At 41.3% G+C, this 25,961-nt stretch overlaps 2 protein-coding genes and 1 long non-coding RNA gene across 8 annotated transcripts in view; 2 read left to right on the forward strand and 1 right to left on the reverse strand.

Moving 5' to 3' along the window:
- The window catches only part of SLC44A3 (solute carrier family 44 member 3), a 99,772-nt gene that overhangs the window by 34,524 nt on the left and 39,287 nt on the right, over positions 1 to 25,961 (reverse strand). Inside the window, exon 1 of one of the 6 annotated variants that reach the window (XM_083511069.1) lies at positions 27 to 221. The exons of the other annotated variants lie outside the window; for them this stretch is intronic. Coding sequence (XP_083367195.1) covers positions 27 to 79 — 53 coding nt within the window. The 5' untranslated portion in view covers positions 80 to 221. Of the gene's footprint in view, positions 1 to 26; positions 222 to 25,961 lie in introns of those variants that run through there. 6 annotated transcript variants of the gene reach the window in all.
- LOC310710402 lies at positions 154 to 3,528 on the forward strand. Its single transcript, XR_014528040.1, has 2 exons — positions 154 to 282; positions 2,971 to 3,528. It is a non-coding gene; the product is annotated as an uncharacterized lncRNA (long non-coding RNA).
- Positions 7,997 to 25,961, forward strand: part of LOC310710274 (uncharacterized protein) — a 982,430-nt gene continuing 964,465 nt past the window's right edge. The window contains exon 1 of the mRNA XM_083511100.1: positions 7,997 to 9,003. The gene's annotated coding sequence lies outside the window, so the exon portion shown is untranslated. The remainder of the gene's footprint in view (positions 9,004 to 25,961) is intronic.

The raw sequence follows: 25,961 nt of genomic DNA on the forward strand, positions 1-25,961 counted from the left end.
GGGCAAATGACTTCACTTTATAATACATTTTTGAGTCCGTTTCTTCATGGGAACACGAAACGAAGCTGCCACCTTGCATCTTCAGAAAATGTTTTCTTTTTACAAGAAAGAAAACCAGCCTCCGACTCTCCGTACCACTTTTTTATTCTCCCTTTTGCCCACACGCTTCATAGTGCTTTGCTCAGATTCACACACCCCTTTTGGCTCGCGTCCCCAACAACTCGCAGAAGGCTCCGTTGCCTTCTAATTGTTACAGCATCAACTTGGCAAGCAGTTGCACAGGTTGGTAACCGTCCTTCCCGTAGGGTTGCCGCCTTTGAACCTGGTCATTTATGGATGCTCAAAGCACTCATGACACGGGCAGAGTGTGTTGAGGAGTGTCTTGTAGCTGTAATAACAACAACAACAACAACAATTCCTCAGGTGGGCACAGACCCTTCATGCAATCAATTTCTGGGTTTAGACCAGGAGAAAACAATGCACAAGAGTGCCGAATAAACTTTAATTGTGCAACCTGAACATGGCAGTATGTGATTGAATCCCAGCCAATAGGGACATTCTGAAAGAATCTGGGGAACAATGTCCAAAACAGCATGCTGGGTAGCAGTTGCATTGAACAGAACACTACTGGCTGCTTTGTTATATATGCAATGTGTGCAAATTGTTACTTAACTACACAGAGAATTGTAGCGTAGTGCCATAAAGAGAACAAGATAAGGAGGGCAAATAAAATGCCAGTGAACAAAGGCGGTGGGGGAGTTCCTACTTCCACAAGTTCACCAGGAACCTTTAGTAGAATATGTCAGCTGCTGCTGTCACCCCGTGGCGTAGCGTGTGTTGTCAGCACCCGGGGCAAGGCAAGTAATTTGCGCCCCCTAACCCTAACCCCCATATGTTGCGCCCGGTGCGGCCGGGCCCCCTGCACCCCCCACGCTACGCCACTGCTGTCACCAAAGGTAATGATGATGGCACTGGGGACCCTTTTCTTGCTGGCAGAACCTGGTGAACTCACATTTCTGGACCAAGGTGATAAATAAGGAAATGGAGGCTCTAGCCACCTGTGACTGCACAAGCTGCTTCTTCCAGAAGCTAAAAAGCAGAGGAGCCACAGAATGGTAGCCAAATATTGTAGTTGCTTTAATTGCATGCAGTACTTTATTCAGTTTGGCCTCCCTACACTGCCAAGTAATTGGATTCTATTCCAGTTTAAGTATCTACAAGTTGTAAATATCTTGCAGTCTGGGCTAGATTAGAATTAGATTAGATTAGATTAGGCAGTGCTCAAAAGTCCAGCTAGTATTTCACTTAAGGAGCAGCACAAACTTGTACATCTCGTTGATAGCAGTAACTTTCCACAACCAGATTGCAAATAACAGGCACCATAGCAAAACAGACTTCATACATTTGCCTCACACGAGTTGCTTCTGCAGCTACAATAGCACAAACCAGTCTACAGATTTTAACACCCAGGTGATAATCTGTAAAATTTAAACTGAAACTAAAAGTTTGAAAATACAAAAGTTTTGTAAGATAAAATATGTAAGACCACAAACTGCTTTATTTGGTATGAATTACATTTTAGCAGCTGGGCACATCATATAACATAAGATGCTAATCTCCTGTTCAATTTAAGCAGAAACCAGACCTTTGTAAATTAATTAATACACTTTACAAAGAAGTATTTGGGGGAGCATTAAAATTAACCTTAGATTTCATGACTGAGGATACATCCAGAAAAACATGCCTAAATTCTGTTGAAATGCACATTCACCCACAGTTAAGCATTCAAGTCGCATTCATTTCAGCCTTCTCTAGTTTGTGCCTAGAGAATATTTTCTGTGGCTGCAGATTTTGAGTTAATAATAAACCAAGTGAAAAGAAGATGCAAAGGAACAGATCTTTCAAGCCAGGACATGGTCATATTATGATTTAACTCTCCTAAAATATTGAAGGTTTCTAGATTATTTACTTTTCTGTATTCACAACCACAAAGTTGTGATTCATGATAGTATGTCAAGCAAATTGAGCAAAATATTGCCTGATACTGTATTTTAAAAGAAATATTTTAATATTTTAGCATGTTTTACTAACACACATATGATACCTTCTTCCACCTGGTGGTGGTGCTCTAAGATGTTAAAGATAGAGCAGTTTCATTATCTGGACAAATAAAGATACAAGCTTTTTTATGTTGATGCTTTATGTTGATGCTTAATACAATGCCGAAGCTCCAGCACAAAGATGGACATCCTTAATATCATTGATTTTGATTTTTCTTGGATTGTGGCCATTTCCTTGAAACTGGATGCAATCCTATACACACTTACTTAAAGTTAAAATTTAATGTTAGGTGGCAGGAGAATCATTATTCAATGTGTTTCACATTAGGAGATGTTTTATGCTGTAATTTAGTACTTTTGTGCTATAATAAAATTAGCTTCAAAGGTAGCACTTGACTGTAAATAAATGCCAGGGGAAAGAGAAATTTAACAACAACAACAACAATGTATGAAACACTGATTTAGTCCAACAAGAGACTACTTGTTCTGTGAGATCTGATAAACTCCAGGAAAACACTTCTGAAGACTCTCTGATTCCAAACAATGCTTGTGTTAATTTTGTTTGTGGCTCTAAAAATGTATACATCACACCATCATCCAAAAGTGAATTTCAAAGCAATAACCATAAGGACTGAAATTCCATAATTCAACATTAGAATAACATGCATCAATAGAACAGAAATACAACAAAATTGAAAGGAATAAACTATTCAACCAGCTAAAAATACAGGATGTTAATATTAATGTAGCTTAGAGTTTATTTTATTGGAACAGGGTTAGACATGTCAGACATATATGGAGGCTGTGACAAATAGTAACTTCAGATCCTGTACTTGGTTTGTTGTTTAGTTTTTCCTTACAATTATTTATAATTGTATTGGTTGTATTTCATTTATGATTTTGTGTTCAGCCTGGAGTTTTAATATATCAAGATGATGATGATGATGATGACAAGAAGAAGAAGAAGAAGAAGAAGAAGAAGAAGAAGAAGAAGAAGAAGAAGAAGAAGAGCAACAACAACAACAACAGCAACAACAACAGCAACAACAACAACAACAACAACAACCTATTGTCTGTGGAGCTTGGAAGACTTGTGTTTTGCAGCACCTTCACATTTATGACCATGCATACTCTTCATCAAGTTATATGTAGATTCCTCACATTATTGAGGGGAAAGTTGACAGAAACTGAAGGGGAAGTCCCAGAAGTTGGGAAAGTGAACATCTACTGACAGATTTTATGATTGAAAAAGAATGAACAACTCTGTAGGAGCTGCCTGTGCAAACACGGAATGTCAGTGTTAAAAGATTTGTCCATTGTCTCAAGCTGTATGTCTAGGTGTGGCTAATACTAACTCAAAGGGTTTATGTAGAAGATTTGTGTTTGAACAAGTAAGCAATCATACCTGTTAACATGAGTTATCAGGTGGCTTATTGAAAGATGCAGGAGATAAAGTAGGCGGCTGCTTTTTTTAAAAAAATCACTTTATTAGCATGTCCGTTCTTCAAAAAGACCTTACAGCAGCATATCTGGAGCTGACCCTGTTTTAGCCTGCAAAGTAAATTAGTCTGACCATGGTGAGCCCTGCCATGCTGCAGGATGAGACAAGCTGCTTCGGGCATCACTATGGGTGTGTGTAAATAAATGAAAGGATGAAGAGGTGTTTGAATGGTATAGTAAAACCAAGCATCAGCCTAAAGCAGCAGAACATATTGCTAACTTACACTTATGCATTGCCAGAAATTAGGAAATGTACGACCAAAAAAGTAAGCAAAAGAAGATATGATTTTGCATAATATTTGCATATGCTAATTTATATGCAGAGATGCAAATTTAGAAATAATTACTAAAATGTAAATAGAAATACATCTCCCTATAGTGAGGACAACTGTCACTAGGTGACCTATGTGCTGCTCAGTCTACTGTCCAAATGCTAATAGTTAATGGGCTCTCCTTTCTTAGGGTTCTTTATCTCTACATCAGACTTGGACTGCACAATCTTGGATTCCTTCAAACAGAGGGTTGTTCTCTGAAAGTGCTGCAAATAGAGAACTGTCTTCTGTCTTCAGCACCCTTGTCCAAGATCACCCAGTAAGCTTTATAGCTGAGTAAGAACTAGAATTCAAGTCTTTCTGATCCCAGGACAACTCTAGAACTACTGCAAAACACTGGCTGTCAAATTAACAACAGAATGATAAACAGGAACATCAGCAGGAACAGATTTACCCATTACTGCATCTCTGTGGTGGGCTAAGCAGGTATTTGAACATAGGCGCCGACTCCATGGGGCTTGAGGGGGCCCGAGCCCCCTCAAAAATTCGTTTGGGGGGGCTCCGCCCCCCCAATAATCTCCGGCGCCCCTCCAGCAGAGCGCCATCGCCGCCCCTCCCCTAGCCCAAAATGCACAGGGTCGGGCTGCATGCCTCCTGCCCTCCCTCCCGAGCAAAAGCTCCACCCAATTTCCGCTCCGGAGCTGATTAATAGGCGCAGCACGCTCTCCCCTATTCGCTCACGAGGAGGCGGCGCCACTTTATTTGCATATTCATGAGCTTATTTATTATTCATGAGCTTTCCCGGGGGCCCCCCCCCAATATTTTTTATAAGTCCGCGTCCCTGGATTTGAACACAGTTCTTCTGGATACAAGACTATACAGGACAATGCAGTAATAAATATTGCGTTCACATTAGCGACTTAAGAGTGCACTGAAGTCCCCCACCCTGGTGACTTTCACAATTCTTTTCTCCTGAGCTGTTCACATCAGCACAGTTTCATCAGTGTCATACTTGTTTCTCTATGTGTACACACAGGGGAACCTTGAAAGGCCGGGGATGTCTTTACCCTATGCCAATGTTTTCACACCTTAGTTAGAGAATGGTTTCAGGACTCCAGTCAGCATGAAGCTGGTTTGAGAAATGATGCATCAAACAGCAGTATCTTACTACAAGATACAGGATACATATACATTTTGGATAACGCCATGTGAACACAGATTAAAAACCAGCACTGAAATGCAGTGAGTGCTCAGTAAACAGGAGTGTGAACACAGCCTCAGTTAAGCCTCAGAAAATGTCCAGGATCTGAGTTTTAGTAGAGCACCTGTAAACAGTGGTAGCACTAGAAACAAATATTGAGAGAGGACAAGAAGGCACAATGTGTCTTTCTGAGGGTGAGAGTAGATGTGAAAAGTGCCTTTCTTTCCAAGGGTCCAAGAGTGGAGTGGAGCATGTAGGGAGAAAGCTACTTGGTGGGCAGATGTGTACCCTCTTGCTCCCTTCTACTGCCATATAAGCAGATACAAATCCCCTTCACGTGTCACTGATATGAAGGGGGCTGTATGTGTTGAAGAGGTAGCAGGGCTGTGCTGTCCAACACCAATGCCATGCAGCTCCCTTGTCCTATCCCCAGAGTCCACACATTCAGCAAAGACCCTGTGTGATCAGCTGAATGGAAGTCTATGTGTATAGATGTCTAAACCTGGTGCAGTTGCTCATCACCTGTATGTTGAGGGACGGGGCCAGTGGTGTCACCATCACTGCCCCTTCAACACGTGGAGACCATTACTGTGTGAGTAACACATGAAGGAGGCTTCATTGTTTTGCAGGGTGATTTGTTGTTGTTTAGTCGTTTAGTCGTTTCCGACTCTTCATGACCCCACGGACCAGAGCACACCAGGCACTCCTGTCTTCCACTGCCTCCCGCAGTTTGGTCAAGTCACAGGCAAACAATATATGCAGTGTATGTTAACCTTGATGCTGTTTTGCTTCTACACATAGGGTTACCAGGATCACAGCATGGGTGGCACAGCACAAAACCCCGTCTTATTTGAGGTATTTATTCTCTTTGCAGGCTAGTGGATACCACTCTTTGGCATGATGATGAAGTAGGCTTGGGCCCATGAAAGCTTACGCCAGAATAAATCTATTAGGGTGATATCCAATTAAATCATAGAGGAGGCACACTGACATTAATGGACTTTGAATGCAAGGGATTTGATATTTTAACCTGAGGAGTTTAAGGGGGAAACAAAAGTAATCAGCACATATAATGATGATGGTTTTTTTTTAAAAAAAATCCTACTGCTTTAAAAAAGTTTTAACTGCTACTGTTTTTAAGATGTTTTAAGCGAATGTTTTGACTGTTTTTGAATATTTTGGTTTGTTTTAATTTGTGAGGAAGAGTGGGATAGAAAGTCAACAAATTAAAAAAATAAAAGATTGCTGTCAAGTTTACCTTCTGTGCCTCGGATGCTAAGAGGAGTGTGCCTTGTTTCATGGCTTGTAAAAACTGGCCAGAAAACTCCCCTGAGGCTGCAAATTTCAGCATTGGCATTGAAGGCTGCTTTGTCTTTTAATAAGCCTGGAAGGCAGGAAAAGAGAGCAATCCTTATTACACAAAAGGTGCCCATGAGAAAGTGACCTGGGAAAGAAGCCAAAACTGGAGCTAGCCACCCAGCAAGAACCAAGCACCAGCGGGCTCTCTGACCACAGCTAAAATATATTTGGGCATACACTTATCCCTGTTCAGTTGTGAATAGAAAGGGGACAAAGTGTTCTTGCCTGATAATGGAACAGAAATTCCAACAGCCAGCACCTATACTTGTCATGTGTTCATTTCAAAGGAATGCAGCTGAACTGGACAAGCTTCAGCTACTGGTGGCTATTTATTAAGTAAGAAAGCAAACATAGTTAAGAAGCAGAGAGCATAGCCCTTTATGTAAACATTGCTTCCCCTTCATTCAGAAGCAACTGTTTTTTCTTCCAAACGCATTTTGCAAATATGAGTTCATGGATGAAATTAAACTATGTGCTATTTAAAGCGATTGCTTTTACTTATAAACAGGTGTTAACAGACACCCCAAATGTTATATCGGTCCTGAATTAAAGAAACAGCTGCTGTGGTGACAGACTCTCCCCAGCAGGTGACAGCAAAAGACAATATTTTCTATACTTCCCCATGAAATAGTTTGAAGCCCAGTTCTGGTGAGTGGGAGGTATTGCTTAAGATTGGTAGTTAAGAAAGTTTCCTCATGTCTGAGGGTGGAAAAATAGGCTAAGTCACAACAATCTCACATTTGCTGGAAGAACGGGGAATGAAGGGGCACTGAGGGAAATGTTCCCACTTCAGAGATAATTGGCTTGTTGCCAAATACATGACAAGACAGGTCCAAAATCATCAAAGGTGAAGCAGGCTGGTCTCAAGGCTTCAGGCCTACCTTAGTGGGGTGTTTAAAAAAATTTGTTTTGGCCAAGTCTGATAAATTTCTGAAGCTCTGTCAAGCTCTCCATGAAAAGAAAACACTAGCCTAGGGGGAAGGGGAGAGAGATGAGTGGGTTTCATCTTGTGACTGACAGCTGTGTAGTTCGCAATCAGGGAGTGACTTTACCAGGGATCACAGTGTGGAAGAAATGTTAAAGAAAATAATCAGGAACTGTTCCAGTGAATTTTCTTCTCTGTGAAAGTTGTCTCACTCTTTCTCTTAGGAGCAGTGTCAGGTGGCTTCTGTTCCAAAGGGTTTATTGGGTTGGTGGGTGTGTTGAGTGATCTTTCCTTTTTCTACTCCAGACCAAGCCTTTCCTAAAATCCCATCCCTTCAACCTTTAAAAAAATTATTTGCTGTTGTGTTAGAGTTTAGACAAGTCACTTCCATGGGAATCTTGAAAGCACCCAGAATATGATACAAAAGGATATTTGTACCTTATGTAGTTCTAGATTACTCATTCCAAATAGATTGTTTTCAGCATTAAAACAATTATTGCATTTTGATACATTTTTCTGGTGTTTTGAACTAACTGTGCTTTATGTTTTACCTATATAAAGGCTATGTACACACCTTATCACATATGCACATTCTTTCCCTCAAAGGATACTAGGCACTGTAATTTACCACTCATAGAGTTACAATTCCCAGCAACTCTTAATGAACTAAAGTGTCCATAATTATTTGAAGTGAGGCATCTGATGAAGATCTGCATTTTAAAATGAGCTTAAAAAAATATATTTGTAAATATTTTGTATCTCTCATGCCAGGCAGAAACCAGCTGGGTGCTTTGGCAGATGTTTATCTTCCTAAACAGGGCCCCACTGATCTATAAGCAAGTGCCTCAGGCTTGTAAAAGGAAATTACAGGCTAGGAGCAAAAGGTCACACTGACCATACAAATTACAGAATACAATCAAGCTGCAAAGACACAATTAAGAGTTGGTAAATAGTGAAATTTATTGTTTAACAGAAGACTTGAGCCACATTTTCCTAAGGTTAAAAGGGCAAATAGAAACAGCAGCTGGACTAGGGAAAGAGGCTTCTCTCTGAAGCTGCTTTGAAGCTTCAGAGAACTTAGAGAACTTAACTTTTACTAAAGTTCATTTTCTTCTAAAAATCTATATATGTTATGTATGAAATATATTGGCTTAAATGTATGCAAAGGATTTAGAAAGTAATAAATGTTAGATTATTATGTTAGATTCTTATTTCATTGATGGTGTGTGAGAAGGTGAACCCAAGATCTCTGTTTAAGATAAAATTAGAACCATGCACCATCTGTTTTAGCCATCTGTTTTGCAGTGAATAGGGCAACAGGGGCCAAAGGTTATCTGGTAATTAAGGTGCCTGGTCAAGGTAAATGTAAGATATATGGCTACTTGTCTGCCATTTATGGATAGAAGGAAATATAGCTCCTTGTCTCCCATAAAACGTAATAGGAAATGGGTGTATCTTTTATGATTGGTTCTAGCAAACAGCCAATAGGAATTTCAACCAGGCTGATTGGACAGAGGCAGCCAAAGGAGGAGCAAGGGGGCTGGGCTGAGGGAATATAAGTGCTGGCCATCAGGGCTGGAAGGGCAGAGCTTTGGTAACCATATGTCTGACAAATAAATTATTATTTTAATTTCTCTATTGCTGCGTTGAATATTTCATTCCAGCTAAGCGTTAACCACAAGCAGGGTGCTACAGAAGGAAATAATGCACTTTGAATGTGCTTTGAAAGTACAGCGGCTGTGCAAGCAGCCAAGGATGTAAAAAGGCAGAAAATGAGATTTCTGCTTACGAGAAATAGTTATCAATTATTTAATGTCGCATAGCCAAGAAGAAGAACACACGGGTGATATGCAGAGAAGAGCTGTATCAGTTCTCAATGGCTTCCATGGAGTTCGATGGAATAAAGTAAATAGGCAGCAGTAGCAACATGGGCCAGGGTTAGGAGTTTGTCAAAGCAAAATAACATGCTCCAGACACTGGAATCACCAGGGGCAGGTTTAACACTCACAATAACAAAGAGTTAATTACCCAGTATAGAAAAGAGACACCAAACACTGAGACAGCAGTGCAGGTTGGTATGATCCGCTACATGTTCCTAAGAAGTCTTTATGAAAGGGAACATTTCTGTATTGCTTAAGAAGAGAAACTACTTTGGTTTGCTGCAGCACGAAAGCTCAAGCTTCCCATAGAATGTGTTCCCCTTTGCAAGAATTGCAAAACAAATCTAACTCTATTTCTGCTTCTTCTTAGAGCTGTCGTGTATGCAACCACGGAGTGACACTTTTGCACAATCCTTGTCACAGGAAGTCTATCCGGAGGCTAAGAACCTCGGAAGGGGAAGCTCTTAATTTCAGCAGTCAGGGTAGCATGCTTTTAAATAGAAAAAAATGTATTTTTGGTAACAGGATGTTGTGCTTCTTCATAATGAGCAAACCCCCAATCACTGACCTATAGCAGGGCCCTATGGCGATTATTACAGCACAGAAGCAAGCTGCTCACATCATGGGAAAATTACGTCATCCATAAACTGCTGGGGAAAACTCAGGAAAACAACACCACAGACAACTCATGAACTCACTGAACTCTATATTCACTTACTCACATTAATATGTATTTTAGTGGAATACCCTCAATTGCTTCTGGAGTAAATAGGAAAGGGACGGCTGGTACCCATAAACTGATTCAACCCCTTAAGACATTAATCGTGTGATTTCCACCACTGAACACAACACACGCGAAAGGTTAAGCTACTGCAACATCCTGTTTCCTGTGGTCCGCAGCGAGATACTTTGGGGCAGCCCATTAGCAGGTGATTAATGTGATGGTGTTTGACATGTACTCTATCCCTTGTGTTTATTATTAATATTATATGAACACACTCAGCAAAAACAGGTTTGATTTGGGATACCTGTTTTGATTCTGCTGTCCTTCCACTAGCAATTGGTACTGAAGCTCAATCCAGGTAAAACTGATATGCTATTCGTGAGTGGTTGCTCTAAGTTCATCTTGTTCAAAATGAGATCGTACTCCCACTGAAGGAAGAGGTTTGGGGGTTCTGCTGGAACTCTTCTGTCACTTGAGACACAGGTGGCCTTGGTGGCAGCAAAGCACCTTCGACCAGCTTTGGCTGGAAGCCCAGCTACACCCTTATCTGGACAGGGACAGACTGCTGCAGTGATTTATGCTCTGGTAGCCTATATATTGGATCACTGTAGTGTGCTATGTATTGGACTGCCCTTGAAGATAGTTCAGAAACTGCTGCTGGTGCAGAATGCAGTGGCCAGACTGCTGCTGGGGACTAGGTGAGCTAACCTAACAATACCAGTATTAGCACATCTACGCTGGTTGCCTATATGTTTCTGGGACCAATTCAAGGTGCTGGTTTTAAACCATAAAGGAGATGTGAACAACCTTTGGCCCTTTAGATGTTGCTGAACTACAACTCCCATCATCCCTCACTATTGGTCCTGCTTGCTGAACCGCCCTGAGATCTTTTGATGAAGGGCAGTATATAAATCAAATAAAGAAAAATAAAGAAACGTTTGGAGGGCTAAAAGTTCCCCACACCTGCTATATGCCTTATTGACCACATCTCCTGACAAGAATAATCCCAGACCTCAACATGTGTCATCTGAGGCCCTTCTTAATTGCTACCCGCCTGCCCGAGAATTGTTCGGAAGGTGGCAACATGCCAGAAAACCATTTTGGCTCCCTATCTATTGAATGCTCTCCTAAGTAAGACCTGCCTAGTACCAACACTGACCTCTTTTCAGCACCAGGTTAAGACTTTCCTCTTCACCCAGCTATTGGATGGAATTTTATAAATTATAAAATTTGATTGTAACCTCTGTGTTAGGCAACTAATGATACAGTAATATACAGTGGAACACTGTCCCAGAATGTAGAAATTTTACTTAGCTATCCTGGCCTCCTGTTTAGTCCTTAAAATAATAATTAAAAAATCTCTTACGGCAAACCAGAGGTGACACTAAACGTAGTATATGAACTGCTGAGGATAGTGGGAGGGATTTTCATTTGCAACACATTGCATAGGGAACAGCAGTTTCTTCCATCAGCTGGGTCCTAATAAAAATCCATCAGCAATATGTAGTAGCTATTAGCCCCAAAATTCAATATTTTATGGGAGCTTACCCTGTGAGGCTAATAGCTGTTGTGGGAGATGATTTTAATTGGCACTTTGGTGTGGGAGGAAAGGATCAGTCGCCCTTTCCCCACATACCATAGTCCTGATGAAAATCAGGTTCGCCTACAGCAGCTATAACACTAAAAGCCATGACACTTGGAAGAGATGCTTTTGTAGCTTCCTTGGAGTTTCCTACTGAGTGGGGCAGTGAGCAGCTACACATGCAGAATACTGTATGCTCTCATTCCTGTTCCTCTCATTCCTCGTGTTGTCCTTCATGTAATTACTCCAGACTCTGGCAGCAGGCAGGACTCAAGCAACATGGAGGGGGAGAGACTCAGCATCATTCATTCAATTTGTGCAGGAAATTCATACACTGGCGTCAGCAGGTATGCGTCACTATGAATCAGGTGTTTATACTGAATAATGCCCAAGGAAAATAATGCACACTTAAATTCTGCTGGCCTCTCTAAGAGATGAATGAGCTGGATGTCTGGTGCAATGTGACCATCATCTAAGACAGACACAACGAAAGACCCAATGGTTCTCACTGGTGACAAGAGAGGCAGAAAGCAGCGTTACAGAATAAAAATCAGAATTAGATCCCTTCTGCTAAGGTTTGGACTAAGAGCATGTCCAGAGGCTGAAAAGGTGAAAGGGTACAGATTCAGATGAATCTGGAGGTGCCCTGAATGATGAGGTATGATGAGTATTCTTTCCTCCATTTCCTAAAAGCACAGAGAAATCCAGTCTGCTTTGCCCCAAAGTTTCCCCCTCACAATGATACATCTACTGTGATCATGCCTTAGCGGAATACGTTTGGTGTGCTCTGTAGTTTACACAGCTGCAATCCCCAAAGGAGCACTAGACCCAAACACTTGCAGTCAACACTGCTTATCATAATCATTATTCAATAGTTGTGCATGAGCAACAACAAAGACACCATCCAAGCTAAATATTACTTTAGCATCTCTTCAGCAACATATATTCAGCATGTAGGAAGTTAGCTGGCAGCAATTCAGGCTTGTGGTATGTGGTTACAGTCCTTTAATTTGACACTGAATTATGCTGTACTTTTTATGGGAACCTGCGCTTGAAATGACCAAACGCTGAACTCTCAAGCGTTATTCCCCCAAAAGAACTCAAGCTATAGTTTATACAAAGGTTTAGTTACCACAATGTTCACTCCAACAAACTGTAGCTTGTTTAATTCATTTTATATGCTTTCTGAAAAGCCCAGATGCATTTGATTCAATATTTCAATAAGTTTTATCAGATTGCTTTGGTGGAAGCATTCATTCTGCCATCCCTTGGCAGCAGCAATAATGATATTTGGCACAGGGTTACCTATCATCAGAAAATTGCAGATTTGAAATGCTTTCTTTTCTTGCCAGACTGCATGGAAGGGGTTTGTGTTGTTAACTTAACAAATTATAACATAAGCAGAGCAATATATGTCAGACTCTTGTTACCCCCAATGCAGCCTAAATAATGTGTAAAACACCACTTTATGATAATAACCAAGTCCTTAGGTTCCAGGAAAAGGCACAAATATTTTTCAGAATGGTTTTCTTTATAATTTGATTAAGATAAATAATAAAATAAGATACCAAAAAACAACAACAAAAACAGTCATGCCATACATGGTGTCTGTGAACAAAGCAAAGGAATTATGTTCAGAAACCAAGTGACAGAATGGCAGAAGTACATTTTCTTTTGAAAAAAGAGAAGTGTAATATATACTGCTACCCAAAAAGTGACGTGGAAGTGAACTGATTTGTTTCCAGAATAAATCAGAAACAAATTGGTTAATCTGTTGAGCTAGTCCAAAGGCCGTTCCCTTACTTATTTTCCAGTGGTGACAGCAGGAACAAGATTAGCAGCAAAGAGCAAGTTGAAGAAAAGGGTTTTCCTTATTTTCTCATCTTACTCTGTCATCCCAATATGCTCCATAATATGTTAGAGCTTCAGACTAGAAACTCTTGGCAACTGAAGTCTTTTCAAGAACTACTGCCATTGTAGGGGTGTCATGTGAAAATGGTCTAAGACATAAGAATCAAGGAGCAAATATGAAATGGATGAGAGCAATTTTCTGGTATTCTGAACCAGTCAGTTTAATTTAAAGTGATGCAAGAAAAAGTTCAGGTTCTCTTTCAAATAATAGGGTGTCTTGTTGCACACTCCTGCTCTCTTTATCTCAGATGGTAACCACAAACCTGTCTCTACATGTGCACTATCAAAACTTCCAGATTAATTGCAGAAAGCTCTGGAACTGTAATCTCTGCTTTCATGTCTTTCACCTCACATTCTGAGATACTTCTCAGTGAACTCTTTGAAAGCTCAATTGTACGAAAATGAACAGAGTTCTATCAAGGCAATCTACATAATATAAAGCAAGGCAAAGCAGCATTGCAGAAATGAATTCTCTCAAATCTTCTCTTTCCCAACTCATTCTTACCATCCTTGCTTAAAACAATTTCTTCAGCAAAATATATTTAAACCTCCCTACACTGCCATAATTGCTCATTTCCCCTCAGCAACCTTTGACTTGGTCAACCCTTTTCCAAGAATCCAGGTTTGAAACTTTGTCACTGTTACATCCCATAAAGGAATGTTACATAGCTGTAGTTGCAGATAAGAATGTAGTTTCTCTCTTAAACTCTACTGAGTAGGGCTGTGCACTGGATTCCGCTGAATCCCAGACCCATAACTGGATTGGGCTGAAGTAGTAACAAATCACTACAGGGCAGCCCAGTTTGCCCTAAATCAATTTGCAGATATTTGTGCAGATTTGTAGCTCCGAACGGTCTCTCTGAAAGCCAGATAGTGTCTCTGAAATGTTGCAATTTTGCAACACCGTGTAATGAGCATGCATGCCAAGATGGGAAGAGTGGGAGGAAGGGATCTGGAGGAAGGCTAGAGTGATTTCACTCCACCCAGCACTCTCTATTTGCTTAATAAGAGCTGCAGGGCTAGCCTAGAATGCTCTCACTTCATCTAACATTCTCCAGTCTTCAGTGGTGTGTGTGTGTGTGTGGTGTGTGTGTGAAGTCTTAAAAGGCAGAACTATCTTATAAGCTCTTAGAAAGTAAAATGTTTTGTGTGGTTGTTCAGCTTCAGCTTCTTTTTTAAACAATCTTTTCTTTTCCTAATCAACCCCTGTCCTGTCCTTGCTGTTAGGAACACCACAGAGCTACCTTATACTGAGCCAGACCTTTGATTCATCTAGCTTGGTGACTAGCAGGGTTTCAGTGACTCTCCAGGGTTTCAGATAGGAGTCTCTCCTAGCCCTACTTGAAGAAGTCTGGGATTAAACCCTACCATTGAGCCTCAGTCTGTGCTTGTTTTTCTCCATAGAATGAGGTACAGAAACTTACTTTAAAAAAACCACAAATCTCCAGTTTACCTACAAGATCGTCTTATCCAATATGGTCCCATTCAACTGCTCTGAACTATGGAAACTGGCACTTTTACAGGTGCCACATGCTACCTGCACTGCATTTGTAAAAAACTGATCCTTTAGTGTGACGGTACCGACATTCTGGAACTCCTTGACTATAGAGATCAGGCAGGCACATTCACTGTATTCTTTTCAGCTCCTGCTGAAGTCATTCTTATTTAGACAAGGTACCCAGATGCTTAGAAAGGTTGTGCAAGTTTTCATTTGTTTTTTGTCTTCTTTCTGTATGTTTTAAATTATGGTTGTTGTTAAGGAAAAAATCTAGGTGTGAGGCTGCTCAGTCATCCAGCTCGTCGGGTAGAGCCCGCGGGTCCCTGCAGAACAAAGGAAGGAGTCCAGCCAACCAGAGCAAATAGCTGTAGACCAAAGTTTATTGCGCAATAGATTCAAAGAGCAAATTTGAACCCCGAGGATGGGGTGACAAAGACTTTTAAAACTTTCCCACCATATCCCAGAATACAGTTCGTACAGCATCATTGCTACATCACTGACATGTCACAAAAGGGGAGGGGTTAACCTTGGCAAACATGCCCAGACAAGTCCTTGGTACAAGATTAGCATAAGCAGACATGGCAGGGCAAGACTGAGGTATAAGATTAGCATAGACAAATATGTCTTAAGTACCCACCACCCAAAAGTACAATAGAAGTTCCTTTGCATGTTTGGAGCCTGAGGCGAGTCAGGTGATGAGATTTGGCTTCCTTCGGCTAACAATGAGCCCAGCAATTGTCACCTCTGGGAACTTCCTGGAGTCCCTTTTCAAGGGGAAAATAGCTTTGGGATGGAGGAAACTGGGAAAGGAGATGATTTTATATTATTTTTAAAGCTAGGTAACTTCCCTGAGCTGTCAAGTTGAAATGATACATTCAGGCATAATATTTGTAATATTTAACTTTAAAGATGTGCCCCGCCCCCGTAATTTCCGTAACAGTTGTAAAATTTTTAGAGATGATTTTCTTGTTTCATCTTTTTTGTAAACTACTTCTACAATCAAGTGGTATAGAAATTTTGTGCAATAAATGAATAAATACTGAATTTTAATCTTCCAGGTTCTGAAGTTTCACTATCTCAAGCTTGAGATAGCTATGCACATTCCTACCCCCTTCCCCCACTGTTAGGACCTAGTTTAGAAATTATTTAATGCATGTCATCACAAAGAAGCAAGATTTGGAGACAAATCTAGAGACTGAGCACAGAGTTGCCGACAATTATACGCATGCACAAAGAGAGATTCCCCCGTTGCCACCCTTTGAGTCACACAGTTCATTCTCCTGAGAGACAACAGCATAATAAGGAGAGAGAATAGAGTAGACGAGCGAGGGGCCCCTCAATTTCCTCTAACCTTTCAGTTACATTCTTCCTCTGCTTTGCCTTTTGGATCTTTCTACCCAAAGAGAAGAGGATAGTTCAAACGGAAACATAAGAGGACAATTGAGGTGGAGAGGTGAATGTGTGGAAGGATTTGAGTCATCTCCACTTCATCAAATCTAGGCTCGTCCTTACCCTCTAGTATTTTCCAAAGGACCTTTTAAAAATAAATCCCTAAAACATTAAAATATTTTAAACAATGCTGGTGCCATGAACCCCCCCACTCTCGTGGAATATTCAGTTTTCTAAAAATTAGCTATGTCTCTAGCTTTTTGCTTTTTTTCACTTTGCTTTGCTTTTGGAGATATAAACAGAAGCAAACAGCATTCATTTAGCCTAACTGTTAAATTAAGGGCCAAAACAGACAGTATGTAAATATGCATAAGTCTGCGTATGCGCCACAGTCCAAAAAAACCTCTTCCCTAAAGCTCTTAATCTCCATTTCTTTCTTGTCACTGGCTATTCTCTAAAAGGGAAGCTGCTAATAGCATCAATGACATTTTTTCAGTGGGTACACAGAGCAGGCAGTAGGGTAGCCCACCCTTCAGGATTCTCTTGAGGCCAATCATGGAGTGGAGTTCTGACAAACCACCACTGCTATTTCACACCAGCAAGCGTCAGTGAGGTCCATGAGCAAGGTGCTCCTGCTCAGCCATCACTAGTTGGCTGAGCCCTTAAGAAAATGATAGCACCACAGGGGCTTGTTAATTGCCTTGGCTCTGGGCCAGGGCAGTGGAGAAACAAAGTGGCAGTCAAGTGGTCTGAGCAGGAAGGTGTAGGAGATACAAGGGGAATGATGGAAATCAGTTGTGGGGAAATGCTGCCAAATGGAATTAGGAAACTGGAAGAGGTGCTGAGGCTACCTAAAGAGGGACAAAGATAAGGAGCTGGGCCTTCATTCAGACTCCTAGCTTTTGAGATTTGTTCATTCCACCAATAAATCAGTTTTTCTAGTAATTCCCTTACAAACTAAGGGGATTACTCTAAACTGGTGGAAGAAGGAGTGATGGAGAAGTCTACTAGAATGATCTCAAGCCCAAAGCCCTGTCTCTGTGGCAAAGTGTAGCAGCTGCTGAACCAGAAGAAAGCCCCTCTCTACACTATACTGGACGCATGGTTTTTCTTTTTTAAAAAAATAAACAAAAATAATTCAATCAGTGACAGACAGTGGTGAGGATGGTAGTGAAAGACATCCAGTGTCACAGTAATAATAATATAAAATTAGGCATTTGTGTGGTTTTAGCTATGGATGGTTCAAGGAAGATGTATTCAAAACTTGATTTCACAAAGTCAACACAGTTACAGCTGAATACACTCAATGCTGCAAAAGGTAATTCAACATGAAGGAAGAAAAGTAGTGAGAAAGCCACGCAGAAAACATAAAGCAAAATGAATCAGAGAAGCATAAGAAAATAATGCCACACATCTCATCTTTTAAAAAAAATACCCAAAGGAGACTCATCGCAGGAAAATCTGGTGACAATAACCACAGCAGGGCATAGTATTTCCCATGATTTAATTCTGCAAGCCAAGATCATGCAAAGAAAATGCTCCCAAGAATATTGCCTGATTTGGAAATTGCAAATGATGATGGTGATAAACAAATTATGGTGGATGGATAAAAGCAATCAAGTATAACAAAATATACTGATAGCAAAATCTAGAACTTTTGCTTAAGGACTTGGATGGTGCACAGTCCCCCACCCCACATACCACAAAGAGCAGAATAAATTCCTCCCAGTAATGGGTGTTACATTTCTGCGACAGAGGGAATTAACTATGGCTTGCTTGATTTTTACAATGACAATGACAAGTTTAAACTAACCCCAGCTGGTCATTTTGAGGTGAGTCTCACCTGATGATCTCAATACACAGCTAGGTTGATGGGCGGGGAGACAAAAAAGTCAGAAGAAAATTCACTGAGCTGCATTTGGAAATAGACTAGCAATAAGTGACATTCTTTAAGCACTGGTATAATATGAACTCAACACCAAGTCTCATTTGTAGTATGGTCTTATATGTGAAAACTCCCCCTGATGTAACAAACTGTCATTTCCCTCCTACTGGTGTCCTCCGCTACACAGAATCTGGTCTAAGCAACCTGTGCATGTTTATCTGCGGTGGTATTATTGGCACCATGGAATAATTTAATTAGCAGTAAGAATTAGCAGTCTTTCTCAATAGCTTCAAAACAGCTCCAAAACTATGACAGCAATTTACTGTTGAGGTCATCTGGGAGTGACACTCCTGCAAATCACACACATAGCCAAGAAGTCTTAGCTGAATGCAACTGAAAATAATCTTAGTTAAACAGATATGAGCATACTCCCTACTCTGTACTTGCAATGAAAACAACAGTTGTGTAACATTTGGGCCTTGCATTCCGCCATTTGAGAAGTGCCTGGCGAGCTCTGGTCCATGGGGTCACGAAGAGTCGGACAATAAACGACTAAACAACAACAACAATACAGTGAGAAGAAATTGGATGAAAGCAGACAACTGAGAATCATATAGAGTTGCACTCACTTGCAGCTGAAACTTCATGGGGAGTTGATCCTCTTACTGGTGGAGGAAGGGGAGTGCGGTGGGGGGGTGACACCGCCCCCACCCCCCTGGGACGCTTGCCATGGGTGGTGCCCCCTGGGATGCTCGCCGCTCATGGCGGGTGCAGTAGCTCCACCTCTGGACCCTCTGCCTGTAGCTTTCACCCACAGAGTAAGATTGATATTATCATGCATCCTGTTTATGAGGTTGCTATGCAACTACCTGGTGGTGGTAGTGGTAATCCTGGAATTTGCCAATGCTGGCTGAATTTCTACCAATTTTAAGAGTGTATCAAAAACAGAGTTGATCAGGAAAACAGAAGATAAAAGTGCATCAACATTCCTATCACAGAATGAGGCCTATTTTATGCCCAGTCTCAAATTAGGTTAGTACATTTCCATCAAAGTTGAAGTTGATATTCATTGGTAGAAGTTTCCTGTCACATTATATCATCTCACATAGTGAAAGTCAAGTTTGCAAACTCTGCATAAAGTGTTAAGTAATCACCAGATAAAAAAAATAAATATAGGAACATATGATATGTTCAATATAATATAAGTCCAGCATCCAATTTGCTACAGTAGTCTCTGGGAAGCCTGAAAGCAGGGCATGAACATAATAGTCCCCTCTGACTGTGGTTCCAGCAATCGGTGTTCAAAGGTATGCTGCCTCTGATCCTGGAGACAACAGCACAGAGCCATAGAAACATAGATTTGTAGAGTTGGGAGGGACTCTGAGGGTCATCTGGAAATTTTCTCCAGACTGTGGCCAGTGTGAAGTTTTTTCATGGACACAAGAGCTCCAGTGGGCACAGAGAGCTCCCATGCCCCACAAGGGTCAACAGCAGAAAGAGGTTGGGTTCACATCACTCTCTTAGAGTGACAGCATGGGCATAGCAGGGGGAGGCAGGGGGCAGCTGCCCCCCCATCAGTAAATATCAACTCAAATACAAATATGAGGTTCTGGCCCCCCACAACCAAAATCCTGGCTATACCCATGAGTGGCATGAGTTGTGTTTCTCTCTATTCCTCCCCAGCACATTATACAGTGTCCGCAACCCGCAGTGTCCGCAACCCGCAGCACCGCGTCTGCGCACGTGCAGGTCGCGATTTGGCGCTTCTGCGCATGCGCTGAAACCCGGAATTAACCCGTTCCTGTACTTCTGGGTTCGGCGCAGTGCGCAACCTGAAATCAAGCAGCCCGAAGCGTCTGTAACCCAAGGTATGACAGTATAGGACTTCTCCCCTAACTGTTAACACCTTGGTTAGAGGGGAAATAGAAAAGGCACAAGAACTCTAATCATTGTGAAGCTGGTTTGAGAAACAATGCATCAAACCGTAGGATCTTATAACAAAATACAGGACACATGGGCGCTTTGGATTATGTCATGTGAACACGAATTAAAAACCCAGCCCTGGAAATGCAGTAAACAGGAGCGTGAACCCAGCCAGAGAAACCTGATCTCCCAGCCCATCAACCCCAGTTACAAAGCAGAAGTGAGCCAGGGGAAAGGTGCCTGGGGTGATGAACGGTAGTTGGGTAAGGCTGTGGTAGGGGGAGAATTCAGATCCCCTCACTCAGACACCCCCCTTTGACATTAAAAATCGCCCCATCCCCCACTTCACATATGATTGGGATAAACACATAATTAAACAAAATGTGGCTTCCCCTGTCTTCTCTAGTTTTACTAGAAAGGTTGCTTACTGAGCATGGTTCCCAAGAAGATTATGCAAGATGATTATGCAGCGTAAAGGATGTGGGCTGAATTACGAAAAAGCAGAACCCAAAGATAATGTGGTATTGCTGCATGTTACTTAGGAGCAATATAGTTCTGCAAAATCTGTTCTTAATCCCACAGTTTAGTTTTCTGATTCATTTTCCCTTCTTTTAGAAGCAATTGTCTTGGGAGCAATCAAGAACCACAAAGAAGAAAACCCATATGTTCCAAGATTAATTTCAGCAGAGAGCTACATTACTTTCAAGACTGTCTGTGCCTACATAATATTCAGAATGATGTATACATCCAATAGTTGGGGAACAATTTTCCCCCTAATTAAAACTGGTGACACCTATTCAATGGCTCACTTTTAGAATTATCTACCCAATACAGAGCCCACACCTGATTGGAAGGAGGCTAGCTCAGAGAATAACTCATGTAGAGATGTAGTGGGCAGCCTCCTCTGAGGGTAATTCTGGTGCAGACCTCTATAGGAGATGATTGAATGACTCAGCTGCATCCACTTGGCTTAGTAGATGGGCATTCTATCCTGGAATGGTACACTGAGCAAACAGGGGCCTTAAATCAATCAACCAGTTTCTCATGGAACACCTACGGTTCCTTTGCAGCACATTGGTGTGCTCTGGCAAGCCATTTAGGAATTACTGACTTAGATGATATATAAATCTGGTTTGATCAAAACAAATTAATTGTCCTGTTGATCACAACAAATTAATTATCCACTGCAATGCAGTGACATTAAATCTGTGGGGCATATACCAACCCAGCTGGAGAAAGAGGAGAGAACAGAAGGTGGAACTGTAAGGGGGGGGGGCTTTCCCCATCCTTTGAACCCCCTGGGAAACTTACCAAAACTGCTGTAACTGGAACTGGGAAGGTGTGTCAGAAGGAAAATGAACTGATATTGATTTCTATATATTCGTAAATTTGTACTAATGTAACATTTTATATGTAGTTCTTTATTTTTGTAACATTTTATTTAAGTTGTCTATTGTAGCTTCAGTTTTTTGGTACACTGCTTAGAGATCTTTTAAATATATTAAGCAGGATAGAAATTAAATAATCAAATCAAATCTTTATTTTGAGGAAACCAAACCCAATGGACTGGGTCCCCTGAAATCTCTCACTACTTGGAGATTAGGGTGTACATAACAATATTTTAGCTTTACTGCACTGGTGCTGATATACAAAATGTTCTTTCACAATGCAATCCTAAGCACGTTTACTTGGAAGTAAGTTTCACAGATGTAGGTGTGCATATACAGTGGTATCTTGGGTTACAGACGCTTCAGGTTACAGACTCCGCTAACCCCGAAATAGTACCTTGGGTTAAGAACTTTGCTTCAGGATGAGAACAGAAATCATGCGGCAGTGGCGCGGCGGCAGCGGGAGGCCCCATTAGCTAAAGTGGTCTTCTGGTTAAGAACAGTTTCAGGTTAAGAACGGACCTCCGGAAGGAATTAAGTTCTTAACCAGAGGTACTACTGTACAGTATTTGCAGCCTTAGCATGCAGCTAAGAAACTTCTACACGTTCCACTTTATTAGCTGCATCATGCTCAGTAAACTTATGGATGTGTTTGAACAACAGGTTTTTTTAAAAAAAATATGTGTTAAGTCCATGAAGTTTCTCATGCTGCAAAATCTGGAAAAGATTACACAACTGGGGAAATTATGAAGAAAAAATTGGATTCCTGAGTCAGTTAATGGACATTGTGGACTACAAGCAACTATTGAAATTATTCTGTGGAACTACAGTAATAATTATAGTAAATTGCTAGGGTGAAAAGGTGAGATGAAGATTTGACATATACTGGGTGGGAAGATGTATGCTGCCTTTGCTTCCACAATAGACCTTTTGTTCCAGAATATGCCTTTGTTAGTGGAAGAAAAGGGAAGGTGGTTCTTGCCAATTCCTCCTCACCGCTGCAGCTCAGTGTCCCCACACCCTTAAAACTAGTTCCAGGGAGTTGAGGGAGAGACTCCGCAACAGTGTGGAAAGTGGTGTGGGAGGTTGGGCACCAATTGGATGCCACCCAATGTCAGTCTTAAACACTCATTCTCATGGGCATACAGATTTCCCACAACTTGCAAGTTGTGTCTGCTACAGCTCCGAAATGTGTTGCCAGCACTCCTGGCACCATGTTCCCTTCTCAGCATTCTTGGGTTGGTTCTGCTGCAATGTGCTTTAAATGTATGGGGTGTATGCTGCCCAAGTTGTTTGCTTTGTGGCACTGCAACACTTTACTCTTGTGCTCTGTAGGCTCATCCAAAAGACCAGAATAGAACAATTGCAAAAAGTCACTGCTTGGCGTTATCAGTGGTAAAAAGGATTGGGTGTTCATTCATCCACCATAGATTAAATTGCTGCTATTTGATGCAACATAAAATTATTTTTATTATTATGTTCCATTATGTTTTATATATTCTGTAAGCTGCCCAGATTGGCTGTGGAAACCCAGTCAGATGGGTGGGGTATAAATAATAAAACTTAAATTTTTATTATTATAACATAGCCATTTCCATAAAATTCAGTATATTCACTTTACAAGATGACAGGCTAACCTTAGTAAGAAAAGATTTGCTGTAGTCTGTATCCTGGTGGTTTGTGGGAAACCCCAGTGCTGGAAAGAATTTGAGTGAATAGCTTCCAGTCTGTGACTGACTTGCTCATATACTATTTCTCCTGCAGTGTGGTCACTCCAAAAGATGTATGATCTTTTGGGGTAGTTTCTTGACATCTCATCAATGGAATTAGAACATGCAGTGGGATCCTCATTGCCTGCGGGCAATAAGGACGGCGCGGGAAGCAAGCACAGCACCTGGAGACCAAGAGAACCACAGATAAGTCAGACTTAGTAAAAGTGAAAGCTGAGTCATAAGGAATTTGTGTTTGAAGATCAAGGAAAAGTCCAAACTCATGTGTACAACCACATCATTCACTTGATTAGTTCACCATCTCTGAACTCTGGGATAAAGAACTAATGGCCACCAAAAGTTCAAATAGGGTCTTTTGTCCCACCAACCCTCCCAACCATTGCTGTACATTCCCATGTGCCAACTTTGATTCCCACTGTAGTCCAGGATGGCAGTTTTCTCAATGCTGCTGCAATTTGCAAGGCAGGGCAGGGCAGGACAGGGGATGAGCACAGACAAGAGTGCTGGACTAGACACAAACCCTATTCCTACACCTCCAAAGTGAAACTTTATGCTTCTATCCAAGGTGTGGTCTCGTTCTTATTCTTGTGCAATGGAACTTCTTCTCTGACTTTGCCTTCGATTCTTACACACAGCCAGACAAGATAAACCACCCTCATTCTCCTCAAAGATCTTCAGTTCTTAAAGGGGTTTAATAATCAATGTCTCTTCACAGGGAACTCCAGGGATTGTAGCTCTGTGAGGGGAATTAGGTCTCCTAACAACTCACAGTTCTGTTAGCAAATTACCGGTAGTTTCCAGGATTCTTTGGGGAAAGCCATAACTGTTTAAAGTGGTATGATACTATAGTGGTATGATAGTATAGATGCAGCCATACTGAAATAGGATGAGATTTCACTTCAAATAAGTGATTGCCATTTTGTATTAATGAGGAAGTACATTGGCACTATAGAGTTGTATCAATACATTTTGAAGTGTATGCTAGGACAACTTCTCAAGAGGATAGCAAATTCCTTCTTATACATGAACCCACTTAAAAATATATCATACCTATTGTACACTGACAAAATCAAAATGTGGGTAGTATTCAGCTACCAGGCTGATGACATTACAGTAGTGCCCCGCAAGACGAATGCCTCGCAAGACAAAAAACTCGCTAGACGAAAGGTTTTTTCGTCCGCGATTTGCCTCGCAAGACGAATTCCCCTATGGGCTTGCTTCGCAAAACGAAAACGTCTCGCGACTTTGTTTCCTTTGTGTAAAAACCGTTAAAACAAAGGGTGCTTAGCTTGAGCAGCTGCAGTTGCGACTTGGCTTCGAGGAGCAACTGTTAGCACGTGGTTTGCTAGCCTTTTATCAGACTTTGCTCACTTTTGAAGATTTTCCAAAACTTTTCCAGAACTTTTCCAGAACTTCTCTTTCATCCATTTGGTAAGTTAAACTTTTATAACTTTTTTGGGGGGGTTTGGATTTTGGGTTGGGGTGTTTGGGATTCAAGGACTTGGTGTTGGGAAGGGGTTTGCGATAATCTGGGGGCTTGTGGGCCTTTTTTGGGAATTTTTATGATTTTCTGTGACCATTGGGCCAGGTTGTTTATTTTTGAAAATTTTTCTGAGTTTGAATTTCTGAGTGCTGGCTGGCTAGGGGAACAGTGGGGGAGGTTTCTGCAGAAATCTGGGGGCTTGTGGGGTTTTTTTGGGAATTTTTATGATTTTCTGTGACCATTGGGCATGGCTGTTTATTTTCAATTTTTTTTTTCTGAGTTTGAATTTCTGAGTGCTGGCTGGCTGGGGGAACAGTGGGGGAGGTTTCTGCAGAAATCTGGGACCATTTGGGGTTTTTTTTGGAATTTTTATGATTTTCTGTGACCATTGGGCATGGCTGTTTATTTTCAATTTTTTTTTTCTGAGTTTGAATTTCTGAGTGCTGGCTGGCTGGGGGAACAGTGGGGGAGGTTTCTGCAGAAATCTGGGACCATTTGGGGTTTTTTGGAATTTTTATGATTTTCTGTGACCATTGGGCATGGCTGTTTATTTTCAAAATTTTTTTTCTGAGTTTGAATTTCTGAGTGCTGGCTGGCTGGGGGAACAGTGGGGGAGGTTTCTGCAGAAATCTGGGACCATTTGGGTTTTTTTTGGAATTTTTATGATTTTCTGTGACCATTGGGCATGGCTGTTTATTTTCAAATTTTTTTTTCTGAGTTTGAATTTCTGAGTGCTGGCTGGCTAGGGGAACAGTGGGGGAGGTTTCTGCAGAAATCTGGGACCATTTGGGGTTTTTTTGGAATTTTTATGATTTTCTGTGACCACTAGGCATGGCTGTTTATTTTCAAATTTTTTTTTCCTGAGTTTGAATTTCTGAGTGCTGGCTGGCTGGGGGAACAGTGGGGGAGGTTTCTGCAGAAATCTGGGGGCTTGTGGGGGTTTTTTGGAATTTTTATGATTTTCTGTGACCATTGGGCATGGCTGTTTATTTTCAAAATTTTTTTCTGAGTTTGAATTTCTGAGTGCTGGCTGGCTAGGGGAACAGTGGGGGAGGTTTCTGCAGAAATCTGGGACCATTTGGGGGTTTTTTGGAATTTTTATGATTTTCTGTGACCACTAGGCATGGCTGTTTATTTTCAATTTTTTTTTCTGAGTTTGAATTTCTGAGTGCTGGCTGGCTGGGGGAACAGTGGGGGAGGTTTCTGCAGAAATCTGGGGGCTTGTGGGGTTTTTTTTGGAATTTTTATGAT

This window comes from Podarcis liolepis, assembly GCF_965112155.1.
Source record: "Podarcis liolepis genome assembly, chromosome: 6".
Lineage (NCBI taxonomy): Eukaryota > Metazoa > Chordata > Lepidosauria > Squamata > Lacertidae > Podarcis > Podarcis liolepis.